The 20080-nt window shown below is 37.4% G+C and overlaps 1 protein-coding gene across 1 annotated transcript in view; it reads right to left on the bottom strand.

Moving 5' to 3' along the window:
• The window catches only part of TRAPPC8 (trafficking protein particle complex 8), a gene marked incomplete at its 5' end in the record, with an annotated part of 37515 nt that extends 18298 nt beyond the window's left edge, over window positions 1–19217 (bottom strand). Inside the window, 14 exons of the mRNA XM_010086896.1 lie at window positions 799–946; window positions 3920–4362; window positions 5176–5333; window positions 6407–6533; window positions 7243–7317; window positions 8386–8516; window positions 8686–8880; window positions 9616–9724; window positions 10625–10849; window positions 12939–13070; window positions 14685–14790; window positions 16295–16395; window positions 17650–17800; window positions 19102–19217. Coding sequence (XP_010085198.1) covers window positions 799–946; window positions 3920–4362; window positions 5176–5333; window positions 6407–6533; window positions 7243–7317; window positions 8386–8516; window positions 8686–8880; window positions 9616–9724; window positions 10625–10849; window positions 12939–13070; window positions 14685–14790; window positions 16295–16395; window positions 17650–17800; window positions 19102–19217 — 2217 coding nt within the window. The remainder of the gene's footprint in view (window positions 1–798; window positions 947–3919; window positions 4363–5175; window positions 5334–6406; window positions 6534–7242; window positions 7318–8385; window positions 8517–8685; window positions 8881–9615; window positions 9725–10624; window positions 10850–12938; window positions 13071–14684; window positions 14791–16294; window positions 16396–17649; window positions 17801–19101) is intronic.
• Window positions 19218–20080: the final 863 nt, after the last annotated feature.

Below are 20080 nucleotides of genomic sequence, written 5' to 3'. Positions count from 1 at the left end.
AAATTAAGTCTCCCAAAATGTTCTGTTAATTTGGTTAAGTACTTCATAAAACATCCCTTCCTCCTCAAGGAGGGAGTGGACAATATTCACTTTAGTAGCCAAAGAAAAACCAGAGTGTACACACCTTTAAAACAAAATGACAAATCAGCTCAGTGACTCCACTACCAGCTAAGTGCCTACGAACTCTATAAACAGAGGATTCAATTACCTTGCTTTGTGGTTGAAAAAATGGGAGCAGCTTTACCAAAAAAATGAGTAAATTTAAATTAGTGTGGCATGAAAAACTGAAATATTTTCATCTGCTTTGCTAACTCAACAGATCAGATCAAAACAAACATTCATATTTGGATTACATTTGGGGGGAAAAAAAATCATCTTTTAGAGTTTGGTGACAAATGAAAACACAAACTTCCTTCAAGCTGGACCTTAAATTTTGACTTCATGTTACCACTAATTCTACCAGTGTTTTCACCGCAAGGTTGTCAGGGGCACAGGTTGTCTCATTCAGAACTACCTTGAAAGCTGTGATCATCAAGAACGTCCATTAATTTGAACTAAGACTTCCTAAAAGAAAAGAGACTCCAAACTACAGTACTGGGATTTGCTTAGGATAGAGACAGTTACAGCAGACTTCCAGAGAGTTAAGATATAACTTTATGTTAGTACTCTTCCCAACAGTACCTGGAATGATACACATGCAAAGTTGTAAAAAAAACCTTTTGCTTAAGTCTTGGTTCTACTGCTGACACACGTCTGCTGAGCTTTAGAACAGTATTATTACTAAAAATAAGAACTTACAGTATTGATATTTTCTACATCCACAAACACCAGCAGATTGTCCCCTCTGCCTTCTTCACCTTCAAGAGCATTACTTCTGCAGACAGTAGCTCGAATATGCAGAGACCGGCTAGTACAAATAACTGCAGTGTGCCTTAATACTCTATGACTAGGAAGGAAGGAAAGAAAAAAAAAAAAGACATTCTGAACAACCAGCACTGCTGTCCAGACCCTGCCATCAGGAAGTTTAGCTTTTGTCTGTCATCAATATCACGGCTATTAGACAATTTCTTCCTTTCAACCACTGAAGAGACACTGTCTTTCTAGCTTCCTATCAAAACTATATTATTTGTAAGGTGCTGTTCAAACATGCAGTCTCTTAGCCAATTTAAAATACAGTTGGAAATACAGTTTCAAAAAGCGTCATATGTTACCATGACAAAAAAAATACATCAAATATTTCAGATCTAAGACAATTGGCACAGTGAAAGCAAACAGACATGTATTGGCAGAGGGATGTCATTAAGCTATTTAATGTCACCACATGCTTTGGAAAATAGAGTAAATAAACCATAAAAGGCCCACTAGTTAGTCACATCTCCTGCAAAACACTTACTAAAAAGCATTTAGGCAGAATACTACTGCATTCAACAAATTCCCCTGAACAGAGAATCTTAAAAGTTTACTTCTAGAGCCATCACTACTCTTCCTTATTCTGGATATGCTCAACCTCTAGGCCAGCAAGCGCTTTGTCAAAGTTATCCTCCTGTTTTTCTAAAAATTAGTAAACTTCCATTCTCGGACATCAAAATACACAAGCTTTTCCCCTGTAGAAGCTTTGTGTTCCCATAACTTCCCTTTGGAAGCATTAGAGCCATGTAAAAATTTGATATGTATTACCTACTAAATATGCTGAAACATCATGCGATACTTGTTCTGGGAGCAGAAATCAGTGGTTTCCTAAACTCTGCTTCACATAATGTCACAATCTACAGGATAAACTTAACAGTTTGCAGTTAATCTTCAGACCGATATACAGATGTCTGTATAGCTTTGAAGTGGCACAAATTAAAGGATTTTTTGAGAAGTTAAGCTATGCTCGGTCTACAAAGAACGCTGTTAAACAAGATCACATCACTTAAGTTCCCCTGGAAACTTCAGTACACTAGGGAACAAATACATTCCCCAAACAACCATCTTCCACCTCTGAAACATCTCAATTTCTAAATACTATGGACTCTGAGGAGAAAAGTACTGTTCTTAAAAAAAGAATTAAAAAAATTGTAGGGGGACAAATTCCCTATTCCTACAGACTAGCTTAAAGGCAAATGAAAAGTTAACTTTATTTAATTTTTTCCTGTAGCTTCTAAAATACCAAAGGGTACATTTGGATGATTTTATTTTGATTTCAGGTACACACCGCTGTTCCAGTCCCTTGACCATCTTCAACTTACTCTGCTCTGGTTTCCATTACAGAGCAGTCTCACAGCACATCAACTTGGTTTCTTTCTCAGAATCAGCCTGGAAAACAAGCTCCAGCCACAAGCAGATATTCAGCCCATGTGGCTAGAGCTCATCTGAAGTAGCACTGCACCCCACCATCATCCTGAATCTGTACAGTATAGAGACCAGGTGAGCTGGCATTCACCACAATAGGGCTAATTTTCTTCACAGTAGCTGGTAAGGGGCTATGTTTTGGATTTGTGCTGAAAACAGTGTAGATAATACCAGGATGTTTTCGTTATTGCTGAGCAGTGCTTACACAGAGTCAAGGTCTTTTCTGCTTCTCACACCACCCCACCAACAGGCAGGCTGGGGGTGCACAAGAAGCTGGGACGGGACACAGCTGGGACAGCTGACCCCAACTGACCAAAGGGATATTCCACACCATATGAATACATCCTCAGCAATAAAACTAGGGGAAAGAAGGAAGGAGGGACAGAATGATGGTGTTTGTCTTCTCAAGTAAGAGGTACTTGTGACGGAGCCTTACTTCACTGGAGATAGCTGAACACACGCCTGTCCACGAGAAGCAGTGAACGAATTCCTTGTTTTGCTTTGCTTGTGCACATGGCTTTTCCTTTACCTATTAAACTGCCTTTATCTCAACCCATGACTTCTCTCACTTTTACCCTTCTGACTCTGTCCCCCATCCCACAGGGGAATGTGGGAGTGATGGAGTGAGTGAGCAGCTGTGCAGTGCTGAGTTGCTGGCTGGGGTTAAACCAGGACACCAGGTCCTCAGCCCTGATTACAGATCCACTCTTCCTAGTCTGCACTGCTTTTTAAGGTGGACAGAGACATGCTCCAGACAAACAAATCCAGCACACACAGCTCCACAATAAATTTCTCTCCCAGAAAATGAAAAAGCAGGCTAAAACCTAAATCTAGAATAAAGCCTGTTGCATATTTTTCTCAGCTATAGCTATGAGTTCCAGTGGCTCTGAGGTAGCAATGCAAAAACAGTTATTTGCAGAAGAGTGAAAAACATGGATAAAAAGAAACAGTCTTAATTTCTGAATTTGGCTGTTTGTTAGATTGCTACACTAAAGCTTCCTTAGGGACATAAAAAGGCAACTTTCAAGTAAAGTTCAAAGAAAGCACTATTTGTTAGCTTGCGGTGTGAAATTTTACTGTCTGCTGTCTCAAAATGGTCCAAAAAGGAACTATGCGACAGCATGCAAGTCAAACTTGGTATTTTACTCCTCCAAAGAGAATAACTTTCATCATAATATAATTACTAACCACATTTTAACTAAGAACAAAAATATTTTGTTCAAAGACTACAAGCTTTTGTCTTATGACATGCAGAAACAGTTATCATTACAAGTTATTTTTCCCCCCATACCTCAGAAAGACATGCTTCCAGAGAAACTAAATAGGAATAAATGTGTTAACAGCATTCCATTAATGCTTCTTCTATTAAATTATTTCAATAATTACCACTTTCATAGAAGTAGTATAGGCTATATAATTTCATATGGAAATTAGATCATATATAGTGGAAAAAATTATTGTTTAGAATAGCAGATAAGAGGCCCCTTTTACATTATTATAGCAATTAAGAGAAATTCAGTAAATTTACATTTATGCTTACAATATGTCTAATAAGTACGACAGAAAAAAGCAGACAAAAACTTACCACATTTTTGAGTGTCTTTTAGTAGTTTCATAGTAAAACAAAAAGTTAATTTCATGAACACCTTCTTCATCTGGTCCTCGTAGCCACATTGGTAGCTGTACCGAAGCCCCAGGAAGAAGAACAGCATCAGGAAGTGGGACATGTATTACTTCAGGCTGAACTCCCGTGCCAACCCCAAAGTCTACAGAAGAAGCTGAAGATAGCAGTGCTGTATGCACAGAGGTAGGATCTGTCACAACAGTCTTGTAAGCACTACAGTTTTCAGAAGCTGAAGGACTTAGTGGCGTTAGAGCAGCAGTATTTCCACCAAAAGTAAAAAATTCTGGATGCTTGGATACAACCTTCAGTGCAGTAAGAGGACACTTGCTTACGTTCACAAATTCTACATATGCTTTTCTGATTTCTCCACAGAGAAGCCCTGTAGGAAAATTTATAAAGAACACCTGTATGGGAGAGAACAGGAGAAAAGAAAAACCTGAACATTGAGCCAAGTTATGAACGTGCATGAAAACAACCACCAACACACTTAAACTATGTTGTTCTCTACAGCTTCCTGAGGAGGGGATGTGGAGAGGCAGGGGCTGATCTCTTCTCCCTGGTACCCAGTGACAGCACCAGGGGAGGTCGAGACTGGACATTAGGAAGCATTTATTTACCGAGAGGGTGGTCAAACGTTGGAACAGGCTTCCTAGAGATGTGGTCAATGCTCCATGCCTGTCAGTGTTTAAGAGGCATTTGGCAATGCCCTTAACAACATGCTTTAACTTTTGGTCAGCCCCAAATTGGTCAGGCAGTTGGACTGGATCAACACTGTAGGTCCCTTCCAACTGAAATATTCTATTCTGTAGAGTGTTGTCTTTAACCAGTTAGTCAGACCACTTTAATACCCCTAGTAAGAAAAACCCCTGTGTTTTCATTAACCAAATTGAAAAACTATTCTAGGTGAACGGCAAGCAAACAGAAAAAAGCTTCTTTGTCTGTTCCCCCTCACCTTGAAATTTGAGGGAGCTACAAAAGCTGTTGCAAACTAAAATTCTAACGAGAATAGAACAATTTCTGAAAGATTAATCTGAAGGCCTCAAATTTCACTTGAAAAAAAAAAGAAAAGCCCAACGTAAGATTGACACTGACAGATCCGAAATTAAACGGAAAGATGTAGGCATTAACAAAGCCTAAGACTTTACTGTTAGAATTACATTTATGAGCTCTGGATTCAGCTATTTGCTCAAAACTGTCAACAGAAAGTAGCTACATACCTCCAACAAAGGCATTTCTTCTGTAATAATAGGATCTAAACGTCGATCAGGTCCATATTTAATGGATGTTTTTTCCTCTTTTGTGTTATTAAGTCGAGGCCCTTGGATTTCCAAATCTTGTCGTCCTCGTACAGATAATCCATTGGAGACAAACTTTCCTGAAACAATTTATTTTGAAGTTTGATTTTTTTTAACTGTAATTCCTAACTTTTTTCTGAGAAGTGACCCAAAGCTCTCTACCCAATCTCAAAAATAATTTTTATTTTTCTGTTATTGGGCACACACAGTGTTCAGTGATTAAGCAGCATCACTGACAAAGAACTACACAAAGCTTACTGTTGCACAGAGTGCATTGCTATTGCAAGTTCAGACAGGCAGTTATCCATTGCTGTGGACTTACTCCTCTCTTTAATCGTTTGACTACAATTTGGGGGGTAGAGGGAGGGGATGGAGCATGAAAGTGATTTATTTATTTCTTTTCCCAATTTCTGTCAAGCTAGAAGAAAATAAAGTCACCCAAAACTATTTTTTTTCCTTAAAAGACAGGCTAACACTCTCCAAATGTTTTTTATTCCAAGGTTTCCAGTTCACAGATTGCTAACCAAGCTTCATTATTTATTATAGACACTTTCAAGCATCTGCTTTAATCCCCATGTCCTCCAACAACAAGTAAATTTTCTGTGTGAGACAGTTTCAGATGAACAACTCAACAAAAAGGATAAATGGCTTATTAATTGCATGTTATTTTATATGTTAATATAAAGCACAAAGAATCAAAATAAAGTCAAGATGCTAAAAAAAATAATTATATCAGCCAAATTTGAATTTGGGAAACTATGCAAAGAACTTCAGTGCAACACTTAGACAAAAGCTGAAAGCTAACAGAGCGAAAAGACACAGAAGAAAAATGAATGGCAAAAGAGTCTGAAAATTGTTATAGATTCAACATAGCATAGATAGAATTTTTTTTTTAATGGTTTCAGAATTTCCGGATTTGAAAGGAACAATAAGTATGGGTTTGGTAGAGGTTACTTCCTTTCTTGGGGGATTCCTACAGGTGCCAATTCATTCTTTTCCTGTTCCAGTTGTTTCCCTTCTTTCTACATCCTTACCTGAAGGAACGCCTTGCATCATGATACTCAAACATTATACACCAGAATTTAGTTCTACTCTGCAGAAGCCATGCCTCCACCTTCTAGGCACACACAGCTGAAGGGAATAATACACTCACCTGTCTGCAATCCAATAGAAGGATCTATCCCATCTAATGTCACAGCACCCTGAACAGTGCCAAGATTATAAACGACTCCCAGAATATGTAGCTCCCCTGTTTGATGGGGAAAGAGCTTTAGTCTTGCCTGTGAAGATATGTTAAATTTTTGTTGTTGTTGCTACTAGAAAAAAAAGCATTATTACATTCAAATACCCAATTGCTAAAGACACTCACTGATAAACTTACTTTATAGTCATGTCATATGTAACAGCATACAATAACTGCAGGTCATTTCATGGATTCAAAATTCTTATACATTTAGTTTACCAAACTAGTCCACAGCTGAGAGATGCTCATTACATTAGGAAAGAATCCTAAATCATACGAAAAATTAACTTTAACAGAGGCAGAATCATAGGATGGTTGAAATTGTAAAGGCCGTCTGGAGGTCATTGTGTCCAACTCTTCCACTTAAGTAGGGCCACCTAGAGCCAGCTGCCCAGGACCATGTCCCAGTGGCTTTTAATATTTCCAAGGATAGACTCTCCACAGTCAGTCTGGGCAGCCTGTGCCCAGTGCTCAGTCACCACCCCAGTGAAAAAAAAGAAGTGTTCACTGATATTCAGGTGGAGCCTCTTGTGTTTCCGTTTGTGCCTGCTGCTTCCCGTCCTGTCACATCCTCTTTTCAGATATTTATATTTATATCCACTGATGAGATTCAGAACTTTCAGCACTTCATACATCAGTAATGTCTTCTGTAAGTCTAGCATTAAGTTCAGATCACAACAAGTCTGAACTCCACCCTGAAGTTCAACACTGAAAAGTCTATTCTTAAAACAAAGTCCAGTACTTACCACTTTTGTCTCCTCACTATTAATTAAAAATTCTGTTATTGCTTCAGTTCCTATCATATCGTCATCACACATTCCCTGAAAAGAAGAAATAGCTTTTAAGATACTATTACTCTTAGGCAGAAAAGGTACCATAACTATTATTTCCCACACCTTTCCTAAAGTGTTCAAGGAATACAAGTCTCAAACTACAGACAATTAAGACCAGCAGGTTCCGTACACGCAGCTTCTCAGGCTTCCTGAATTAAAGCAGCAAATAGAGAGATCAGTAAACATTTACTTGAGAGAAATGTAAGATTTATCACTATAAATTGGAATCATTCCAAATCAATTTAACTGACACAGAAGTATTTATCATACCATTAAAGCAGCAGTTCAGACCAGAACACAAGGGAAAGACTTATTTATACAAAACTATATTTATAACTCTGGCAAACACTTACAGCACCTTTAGAGATCACTACGTTACTGTCCTGGTTCCAAACACTTTTGGCCAGGAAACCTAATTATTAAGGAATTGACTGTAATATTCAATATTAGAACATATTAAAACCTTTAAAATATGAATGTGAGAATAGTCCTTCAGAGGGAAGTTTTGGCAGTATTAGTTGAAATGTTAAACAGTAGTAAGTAGTTCATCTAAACCATTCAACACGTTAATTTTTGATACAAGTTTCTTCTACTTGAGATACCAAGATGTTCCTATGTCACACCAGCACAGTTTTTCAGAACACACATTTCACTACATACAGTAGCTCCAGTAGCTCAAGTAAGAAAGAGGTATTTGAAAATATACCTATTGGCATTGCAAGTCATTTCTCCTTCCTGGTCAAGGCTATTGTGACTCAAAATAGATGCACTACACATACAATGAAATGTTAGAAGTATCTTACTTTGCATTAAGCTTTACAATACTCATTACAGTACATTTGTTAGCTTGGCTGCTTTGTGCCATGTGGATCTAGGAAAACCTAAACAATGTAAAAAGAAATTCAGTAGCTACCCTTTTTTTGACTTTAAATTTACACTTTAAACCAGTTTTTTTCATACTACAGAACTTTGAAGACTTAAGTTAATATACACTTCATGACTGTAATGTTTGTAACTGTTTGTATGTGGTTGAAAAAAGTATGAAGCTTTCCTTACCAGCTCTTTTGTTTCTCCACCATGCTTTGCATTGAAGTCTTTAGGTTGAAATTTCCACAACAATGAAAGGTCAGTCAAAAGAAGCGGAACTTTCAGAGGGTTTCTGAAGGACACTTCTACAGTTATGGATTCTATTAAAAAAAAGTGCAAAAAAAACCAATGACAACAAGCTATCTCCAACACAATCTGAAGGTTCACCTAACTCAAACCATACATCGGTTTAAATTTACACTAACAAGAAATATCGTACAAATTTATCTAACTCGCTTTATTTCTGATGTGTATAAATCTTAACTTTACCTTCTATCACAGCAAGTGGAAATCTGGAGTTATCCGAGTAGCGATTTAAACAGAACTGTGTTGGTTGAAAGCTTGAAGGTATTATTCCTTTATTTATCACAGAAACAACCTGCTCCTCAAGTTCCTTCCACTGTTGTGATGATTCCGAGTCATACTCCTGATCCAGGCTTACGTGTGTAGCTGCCTGCTTTTCACCTAGTAGGAGTAAGGTAATCTTAGAAGATGAGAACAGCATGCAACAGTTGCAACAGAGGGCTGCACTGGCAGTTTGGTAAGTATTGTTAAAATATTTTAACTTCTCAGACACTGTCATTTTTATGTTACAATTGATTTAAGTCAGTGAATTGCAAGACATTTTGAAATACACACATGGATGACAATACTGAGGATAATTTGAGCATACTTCTACTTACAAATTGTGGAATTCCAAGATTTCAGCTTGCTACGCTGTATACTCATTACAGATTATCTTTCCTCGATGACAGACTACAAACCTACAGTACAGCCCCGGTTTATACAAGAATTTCCACTCAGCTTACTTTACATTCAGGAATCAGTGTTTCAAACATTTCATCCAAAGAAAGTGAAGCTAAGTTCTAGCATTAGCACTAGCATCTATCACTTTCTAAAGCATTAATAATCCCTTTCATGAAGTTCATTACAGACTTGCATTGAAGTTTTTCAGCTATGAAAAACAGTGGAATTCAGCACATCCACATGCACAGATTTCATATTTACACAGAAAGTCTGAAAACATCTAGTGAGTAGATACTAACCTTAAGCTTTCCTTTGGAAATCTTATTTAAGTTACCATGTCACATTAGTTTTACATAAATGATAGATTTTTTTTTTTTAAATTACACCATCTCTTGCATATATTTTGGTTTCATAAATAAGGGACTTCAATCTATTTACATAAAATTTTCTAACCTTCTGCTGGTCTTCGATCATGCCCAAAGAAAACACGCGTTGCTGAGCTGTTAATATACGGTAAAGGAAGTTGTGGTAAGGGACCATCAGGTGATAGCTGGGTTACATTCTGGAGCAAAGGAGGAAAACAGTGTGTCATGCCATTACGGACATACATTATGTCCATGCTGTACATTACCAATGACTGAACGATAAAGAAGCCAAGTTATACGCATTCAATGTTTGAACAGGTGGTATTTTTAAGACGTAATGAATCATTTCAATTAACGGTTTTGATAGTTTCTTCTGCTTTGACAGTCTAAAGCAGTATTTTTTCTTCAGTATGAGTTTAAAGTTCACTAAATCTTTATGGAAAAAGGAAAATTATTTTAATCGGGCATTCTAATCACCATTGTGGCTACAAGGCTGTTACAAGCTTTATTTGATGCAAAGCTTGACTCTAACTTAGAATTTGATAAACTACATTCATTAAACCGTCACCATTACACAAGACTCACCACAGCGGAGCTGTGGACTCAAATATGAGTCTTGAGTAAGGTCAACCATAACTTCAAACACCACAGAAACTGTTTACAAGCTTTAAAAGACAGTAACTACACAACTGCAAGTTGCGTGGTGATATCAGCACTAAACGCCACATAATGCACACGGTATATGACAATACAGAATCACTCACAAATTTACAGCCAATTATAAAAAAACAAATCCACTTCCTCTAAAACAAACTGAACTATCACAAGCTGCAGTTCAGCCATGACCCTTAAAGAGTTCATTTTACTGTAATAAATAGAGTCAGTACACTAATACCCATCAGCAGAAGCACACTTAATACATACAAGATGCAACACATTTGGTTTTTTGAAGCCTGTAGTAAAAAATTAACACATCAACTAGACAAAAAAACAGCCCTAGAACAAAGCAGGTATGACCATGTAATGACTTAATAGAAAATTACTAGTAATAAAATTACTGATTACTCAAGGAATACAGACAGTGAAAAGTCATTTACCTTATAAACATAAAGATATTCTCTTAAAAAAGCTCCTTGCTGAGCTGGAGGTTGTTTACTATCATTGATCAAAATATGCCTGAAGGCAGACACAGCATTGTCAAGCTGACGAAGCGTAAAGGACTGGCGACCAATAGTGAAGTTAATATGGTCTTCTGCAAGAGACCAGCCTTTCCCTTTGTAAACCTGCATGGCTTGACAGTAGCAACGTAAGGCATGTTTTTTCTGCAAGAAAAATGAACAAGATTATTTCTTAAGTAATCCTATTAACCATTCATTGTAATTGGAGTTTTAGGAAGATTGGACAGTAAACCAGACAAGTTACTGAAGCTTTTTACCACCACCCCCACTATGCTAAGTGTAATGTTTGCAGAACCATGTCTCATAGCATCTAGTCAATGTTAACCTAAGCACAGAAGTGGTGGTTCCTACGGTAGAGAGCCTAGCCTTCAGATTAAGTTCATGTTTTCACAGACTAGTGTAACAGACAGTGAATTAAAGCAAGCAAATAATGAGACTACTTTTCAAATAGTGTTCTGCATTGCTTTAGGACTGATTTGAGAAAGCCTACAAAGGTCTACTGCCAAGCCTCAGAACATAAGCTAGATTTAACACATTTCATTTCACTTCCATAACAGAACTTCCAGTACGAATTTCCAGTCAATTGTTGCTTGGTAAACACACTTGGGACAAACTCCATCCCAAGCAAACCAACAAGACACAGCCCTACAGCACATACAAGACAAAATTAACAATTGCATCGGCCATTGGGAGATAGATGCTCTGCCCAGACTAATCAGCTCCAGAGTTCCTTTCCTGTACATACATCAGGACCTGGGCATTCAGTCTCAAGCCTAGGTATTGAATGTCTGCATAGTCATTCACTGTAGAGGCAAGTCTCAGCTTCTAAAAAAAAAAAGGGAACAGCATTCCCTTATTTACAGCAGTAATGGGAAAAATCTAAGATGGGTTCAAATTGGTATGGTGATGACAGTAAAAGCAGTAAATCCTTAACATCAACAGATACTACTGACACTTTAAAATACGGTATTACAATACGCAGCTGAGCAGCCTGGCTGAATTCTCTTCGGTAGCATTTAATATTTTAGTGCCTCTAAGGATACGGGGAAAAAAAAACAATAACCTATATTTACTGTAACACTGAAAAAAAGCATACCTTGGAAACCAGAATCCCTACAAGAATTACACAAACAATGAGAGTACTGTTACATGAAGACGAAGTCACAGCTTTACAAAAGTATGCAGTTTTCCAGGCAAAGGAATAAGATTAAAGAATAAATAAAAAACCTCTGATCAATAGCTTCCTGTCAGTACTGTATTGTACTGACTCCCGCATGAAGAGAACCAAGGGGAGGAGAATACTCCTACTATTCTTCACATCTGTGATTTTAAATACAGAAGCCAAGAGTAAAACAATGTCTTCTTTGGTCCCTACCAGGATGATAAAAAACAAGACTGAGTAGACTGGGAAAACACTCCCCCCAGACTACAGGGTTTTGTTTCAAACAAAATTCTGATGCCTGGGTCCTCCTGTATTATCGATTTGCATTACAAATTTATTTCTATCACAGGCTTGCAGCTTATCAGTAAACTGAAACTGACTGTGTTCAGGGACAGCCCCATAACTGAACTCCAGTGGTTAACCTTAGCAGGAATCAAGCACACAACTGGGCAGAAATAAAGCACACAAGTTATATCCAATGAAGTCTGAGTTTATCTCCCACAGAGTTAGAGCTGCCTGCACAGAAATGTGAATGGAAATAAAAACAAGGTGACTTGTATTGGTTTAATTGCTAATTAAGTGTAAGCAGCCATAAAAATACGCTTTTGTTTATCTTGTAGTAATTGTACATATACCTGCACCTCCACTAAAAAGCATGTGGTTAAGCAACTGGGAAAAACAGGTATCCAAATTTTGCTATTATTCTAATAAATTTAGAGTTTAACAAATCCCTAGCTCCTGCAACTCACTCCTATCTCAAGAGTAAAAACACTCCTTTATCTATATAAAGTGCCTCCTATTTCACTGTGTATAAAATTGAGACCCAGAAATGAAAACACACATCACTGAAGTTTCAAGTCAGTGATCTTCAGCATTACTTCAAATACAAAAGTAGAAGACTATGCTGATCAATGCAGACAGCACTTTCAGAAGATCACAGAGCTGAATACTTCCGACTAATACAAAAGCATCAGAAGCCAAGCATCTTTTTCCAGACTAATGACACACTTAATATGCTTTTCAGAGTATCAAATATGAGGCATGTTTTCCATGCAGAAAGATACTACTTACCTGGCCTGCTTTACTAAACCTATGGCCAGCCAATATCATATGAAATGCAAACTTTCTAACCATAGGACTTTTCATGTTTATAAAGCAATGGGCTGCCTGCTCCAACAGAAGTGCACTGCGAAGATCTGAATCCTATTTAGAAGCAAAAACAAGAATTAGCCTCAAGATTATATATATATTATATATATAGAAAGATAACAGTGGCCTTGTTGTAACAGGACAAGCAAGCTGTAATAGTGCTGCGAAGTTGAAATTTCTTAGAATCATTAAGGTTGGAAAGACCTCAAGGATCATCAAGTCCAACCCAACACCACCTTCTTTTATATACAAACACTATATGTACACATAAAAGAAAATAAGACAAACTATTTTTCACTTTGTTATATGTATAGTGTTCGATACCAAACACACTGGTATTTTTTTCAAGTGGAGAGATTCATATATCAACCTATTTCAGTATGAGTGACAATATAAATATTTGCTACTTTTTCCAGTTACTCAGGCTACAGTTTCTAACACTTACCCTTACCTCTGAAGCACTCTGCTACCTTCTCCCCTCCCTCTCCCTACAGATATTAAGTCTAAAAGAGCTTTAACAGGATGAAGGAAAAATAGAGGGAGGAATAGAACTTAGTGAATTTGTATCACAAGAACAAGAATGATTTCTTGATAGCGTACAGTTTCTTATTTATTACTCCCCTCTCTTGTTATGCCAAGACACAGCTATGTCACTTCAACCAATCTGACCAGAATTTACCTGATTTTACCAAAACAGAACTCCATGTTACCGGTGATGTCTAAGTATGGATCTGGACTACAAAAACACTGAGACACCTATATAGTATGCTACAAAGATTTTCCTTGCAACTGACGAAAGGCATTACAAGCATACTACCTGTAACTTTAAGTCATAAAATAATTATGCAGAGCCAGTACTATTTTAATTCCTTGCTTAAATAACTTACAGGGCTCACTAATTTTGGCAGCATGTTTAAGTTGAAAGGGCAAAAATGAATCTACAAGACACTATAGAGAGAAACTTGCAGAACTAAGCACATTTATTTCATGCTTGATTTGCCCCAGGAAAAGTCTCAGAAGCATCACATTTGGTGCAGCTGGCCACAAAGCCAGAACTAACTGCCCGTTAGACCTTCCTCCAAGCTACATAGAAGATGCTATACTACTATTGGTACTACATTTGTTTCACTCTTGTTCAAGCAAGATCCTTTCTGGGCTGTTAGAAGCTGATTCCATGCTTAATTTTCACCAATTAATACTACAGAAGTGCTCAGACTAGCTTTCACTTACACAGTAAGATTCTAATGATTCATAGCAGCTGAGATACAGTAATAACTTCTGATTACATGTGGGATAGTATCCATTACAGCTGTGGCAAGCCATGCCACTTTTAACCCATGAATTCTTAAACTGAAAATATGCCATACAAGAGCTAAGCAGATGTCAAAGAAAAATTAATTATAAAGCCAAAGATAACAAATGCACATTTAGCACATTTAAAGAAGTCAAGCAAGTCACTTGACTAGGAAGAAAACAAGTAACACTGTTAGTTTCTTTACTTGCAGTGTAAACAGTTTTCTTCAATTCATGCTTTATACCAGCTCACTTGCTACCTTTGGCTAGCAAATATCATAGGACAAGAATTAGAGTGCAAGCTAGAAGTGCTTGGGTAAGTAAGTAAATAAACAGGGAGAGGACAAGAGTGGAAAAAGCTACTAAGTGTTTTACCTCACTGGTTAAACGAATCAGAAGAGCTGCTGCCTCTGAATATTTGCTTTGACTTTTTAAGATTTCAGCACTAAGCAGCACACAGCGTTCAGCCAGAACCATGTTCCTAAAGCAAAAACATAAGTGTATTAATAAATATTTATCAAAATAAACCATGGAAAACTTTTCACCTCAAATCTGACAAGTTTTCTCCACATCACATCAGACTGATGTTCTGTTGTTTGTCCCTCTTAAAGAAAAATATATGAAAGTTCATCCCCTGCAAAACAACCACATGCAGATTTACGCATTGTCTTATCCTGCTGTAACAGCAGCTTTTCAAAAGTCAAAGCTAGAGAATATTTTTGAGGATAACATTGTATGTATAAAAATAACAAGTAAAATGATCCAACCAGCTAAATGAACTGATAAATGAGAAGTCTAACAGCCAGAAACAGGTTGTGCTGAGTTGATCTTGGTGGGTACCAGGTGCTCACCAAGCTGCTCTATCGCACCCCCTCCTCAGCAAGACAGGGGAGAAAGTTAGATTAAAAACCTCACGTGCTGAGATAAAGACAAGGAGATCACTCACCAATTACAGTCACAGGCAAAACAGACTTGGTTTGAGGAAGATGAAATTAATTTATTGCCAATTAATAACACAATAGGATAGTGATAAATAAAAACAAAACTAAAGCACCTTCTCCTGACTCCTTCTTCCCCAGCTCAACTTCACTCCCAACTCTTTTACCTCCTCCTCCACTCAAACAGGGCAGGGGGATAGGGAAAAGGAGCTGCGGTCAGTTCATAACATTTCATCTCTGCCAATTCTTCCTCCTCATGTGCTTCCCCTGCTCCAGCATGGGGTCCCTCCCACAGATGCAGCTCTTCTAGAATTGCTCCAGCATGGGTCCTTTCCACAGGGCACAGTCCTTCAAGGAACAGACTTCCAGTGTGAATTCCCCATGGGTCACAGCTCCTGACAGGAACCTGCTCTCCACAGGCTGCAGCTTCCCTCAGGGCACATCCCCCTGCTCCAGCACTGTCCCCTCTACAGGCTGCAATGTGGCTCCCTGCTCCACTGTGGACCTCCATGGGCTTCAGAGACAACCTGCTTCACTATGATCTTCTCCATGGGCTGCAAGTAAGCACCTCCTCCCCCACCACTGACCTTGGTGTCTGCAGGACTGTTTCTCTCATTTTCTCACTCCTCTCTCAAAGCTGCTGCACAGCAATTTTTACCCTTTAAGTGTGTTATCACAGAGGCAGCACAAGCACTGCTGACAGGCTCAGCCTTGGGCACCAGCAGGTCCATTTTGAAGCTGGGTGAAAACTGGTTCTGTCCAACATTGGGGCAGTTTGTGCTGTCTTCTCGCAGAAGCCAATCCTGCAGGCTCCCCACTACCAAAATCTTATCAGGTAAATCCAATACCCAAGTTTAATAAGCACTTTGTTAAGAACAGCACAGATCCCCTTCCATGTTATCCTAGATCAACTATCACATCTTAGTCTTTAGAAAGTCACCATGTGTGATCTTTTAGTCATCTGGCACTATCACTGTGCAGTGGAAGAAAGTTAAGCCACCAGGTCTTTCAACTTTCATTGGATCAGTACAAAAGTAAACAACATACTTGCAGATATCTCGATAGGTCTGAATTGCTGTTTCCATATAATGAGCAGGATATGGTCTAGGAGCTCCAGGCTGAAGAAAAGCCGATACTGCTGCCATTTCCTACAAGAGAAATTCCTCACTGTCACCATAGTTTTTTCAACAAACTGTAAACCTCAAAATGCTGAGGAACACATTTCAACAGCTACTAGTTCAAGATCCTCATCTAATTGGATACTGGCATATAAAAGTGCACCCAACACAATAACTCATAAAAGGTTTACTAAAATAGCCTATTAATGGCTCTGCTTCTAATTAATCAGACAGCAGCAAGAAAGTTACACACAGTTTTCAGCTGATGGTACCCCAACAATATGCAGAAGCATTTATTCAGTACCGCTTTACAAGTCCAAGAGATAATTTCTTATTTCAGGAACAATCTTTCTGATAAAGTACCACTACCATCTATTTTAAGGTAAGGACTGTTTCCTGAATTTTGCTTAAATGAAGTTACATGCTTAGCTTCCAAGGAAACTCTAGTAAACATGCACTCTGAAATTTTAATTCTTTCCTTATAGGGTGAAGATAAGATAGCAAAGTTTTTCTGCAGTAAGTAAAGACTAAGACTTGTAGGTTGAAAAAATTTATAATTAACACCTCTACAAACCATTCACTAAGGAATTAAGATAACTTTTCAGAATATCCAAATGCAGAGCAAGTGTTTGTACTGTAAAAATACACATTTATGTAAAGGTGGGACAGTGTACAAGAATGCTTCCATAGCTCCAAAGTTTCAAATTTAATCAAGTTAACCAGACTAAAGTCCACAAAACATAGCATATTTTTCCCCATTGATCTTACTGAAAATTATTTTATTCACATATACATTAATTCTCAAGAGAAATTCATGAATGTGTTTACAGTGAAGTTCAGCAGTGACATACTCAAACTATATCCCTCAAGAGTCTTAACAAAAAAAATAGTACAATACCATGTTTATAGTGACATAGTCTTGACTTCCCGGCAAATAAGTGTTTTGCCAAAGCCAAAAAGAGATACTACAAAATTATTTCACACCTGTTTAAGTTATCAGGCTACAAGTGTAAAGATCCAAGCTGCATTCTAGGTATTCTCCTTTCCATATTTCACATTAAGAATTAAGTCTTCACCTTTTATTCAGATCTTGATGCCCTTCATAAAACAGCAGCCAATAGATTTGAGAACACTTTAGGATTCGCTAAAGATACACAGCAAATTTGGCAAGACCCTTGTAAATGTGGAGGTGGAGGGAAGAGATTGCATTTTGTTACCCTCAGACAAATATTAGAGATTATTAGGAAAAGTTCAAAGAATGTTTATGTTATGTGAAGTACCAACCAGTGCTCCAGCTGCATAAAGCATTGCCTGATCATTTAAGAAGTCTTTCTTTGCTGTATGGTAACAGCTATATGCAAGTTCATAGTGTTGCACCAAAAAGCACAAGTCTGCCATTTTCCGGATTTGAAGCTCTGGTGCTTCTGGTGGATACCTATAAATACAAATATTTAAATTCAAAGTCATACTTATAATAAATAGAGCAAGACATGCTCCATAAAGTCTTCCCCTCTCATGTTAATTTCTATTCACAAAGTAGGAACAAAAACTGCATCGCTTCAGCCTTACCCAAAAACACAGCTAAGACAAGTGAAGCTGCTTCCTTTCTGCCACATGTGACTTAGTTTCACACCCTACTTTCTGATTAACAAGATTCACTGTTCTACTAACATTGAAAGCAAGCATTCCTTTTAGCCAAGAAATACCAAAAAAAAGTATGCAGCTATCACTGAAACTGCTCAGTAAGATTAACTGTTAGAGCTAAACAGAGCTGTACGAGAAGGAAAAAAAAATAACTTTGTTCACCTTGCTGTAGTCATTTCTCCCTATTTCTCTTGAAAGAAAAAATCCACTAAAAAACAATGCCTTATGCACAAAACACTGGGAAAGTTCCTTGTCTTCTGCAAGCATCAGTCTAACTTTTGATTAGTTAAATATATATTAATCACTTCAGTGAAGATCAAATACGTTTTCACAAACGCTTGTTAATCAAACTTTATAGGAAGCAAACCATGCTTACGAATTCAATACAAAAGCTGAAATTAACAACATTTTGATTACGAATCCAAAGACACTCAACATATGAACTTAAAGCTGTATGTGTCAGGGACATTGGCTACATAACGTCCAAGAACTATTTAGACTTCTGTGGTTAAGAAAAGACAGTTGAAGAGAGTGCTTTTTATGATTATATATCCTCATTCACAAAGGGAAATTACAAAGCATAAAGAATTAATATTCTGGTAAAATTTAAAACCTGGTTTAATGTAAAATACAGGTGCAAAAAGTATAAAATTCTCCTTAATTTAGCTCTCAAATGCACTTGCAAAAGCAACATACTTAATACTCAACTGCTGTAAATTACATAGTTACATCAACAAAAACACCTATACATGGGGTTTGACCTGAATAAGAAAAGAAAAAGCTTGTACTAATTAAAAAAATCTGCAGACCAGAGCTTCTTTTCATTAATATTACTGTTAAAAATGTCCATTCTTTGTAACGTAGAAAGCTTCACTGTAAATCTAGCAGGAAGATGACTCAACAGTTTTTCAACCTCTTTTTAAGTTCTAGTACTTTATACTTTTCATGATTTATCCAATCAAGGTCTTTTACACTACTGCTGACTTAGTTCACTCTGCAGAACACCATCAAATAAGGCTTTCCCTCCCCCTACCCCCGCAAAAAAGGTACATTCTCATTTTAGATCTAAAGGTAAGGACTGAAATTACTTACAGCAAACCAGAAGTATTCTTCAGTTCATTTATGCTTTTCTCTGGAACCTTGCTGCCGCTAAACCATTTTTTAGTAGCGGAGAACAGTGATCGACTCAAGCCTTTCCTGGATATTAACTGCAAAAAGACACTAAATTAGAGCATTACATTGCAAGAGATATACTAATGTAAGTTAAACTAATATAAAAACCCAAGCTTCATTAAGGCTTCCTAAATTGTTTTTTCCATTAACTAGAAATAGAAACAAAATAACCACAAGCACACTCCTTTAGAATGAATCACTGACACTGAGATACAAGCTGCAACTCATATTTATCCTACTTCAGACAGCTGAGGTTCACTATTGTTGCTGTAAACTGCAGACATCTCAATGCCAAGAACAGAAAAATTCTGTTTGAAATCTAACAGAATTTGTAATTTCTGGTGTTAATCCAACCTAAAATCTAAACTCAGCATATACTTCCAGAGAGAACATCCTCCTCATCATCACCCACATAAAGCATCACCACACTGCGAACATTGATTTCAAGCATCGAGGGTACTAGTCACACCTGCAAGCAAGGTTACACAACTTCATTCTTTTAGATAATTTCCACTAATAAAGAATCTTCCACAGGGAATTACCATTCCCCAGATCTAAGGCAAACTACATCTCTTTTTAAAGATAATTTTTAAAATTGTAACATCATGCTTTTCTTACCACTACTAGGAAGGTACTACTACATTCCTAATGGTAAGGCTGTTTGCTACACTTTATGTATCCAGACATGGTCAGCCTATACAAACTCCTAAACGTCAATTCAGGGAGAGAGCACTGCTAACAACATATGATACTCAGTATCAAAATCCCTCATACTTAAAACTATACCCTGAAAGGACAATTCAATCAAAATACAGAGTTCAGATAACAGATTGATATTTGGGTTCAAGTCTAACGCTAAATAGAGTAATTTGATTCACAGAATCACAGAATCACAGAA

The sequence above is a fragment of the Pterocles gutturalis genome, unplaced genomic scaffold (genome assembly GCF_000699245.1).
Source record: "Pterocles gutturalis isolate BGI_N339 unplaced genomic scaffold, ASM69924v1 scaffold29791, whole genome shotgun sequence".
In the NCBI taxonomy this organism is placed as follows: domain Eukaryota; kingdom Metazoa; phylum Chordata; class Aves; order Pterocliformes; family Pteroclidae; genus Pterocles; species Pterocles gutturalis.
Note: the sequence above shows the minus strand (reverse complement) of the source record. Positions and strands in the feature narration are given on the sequence as shown.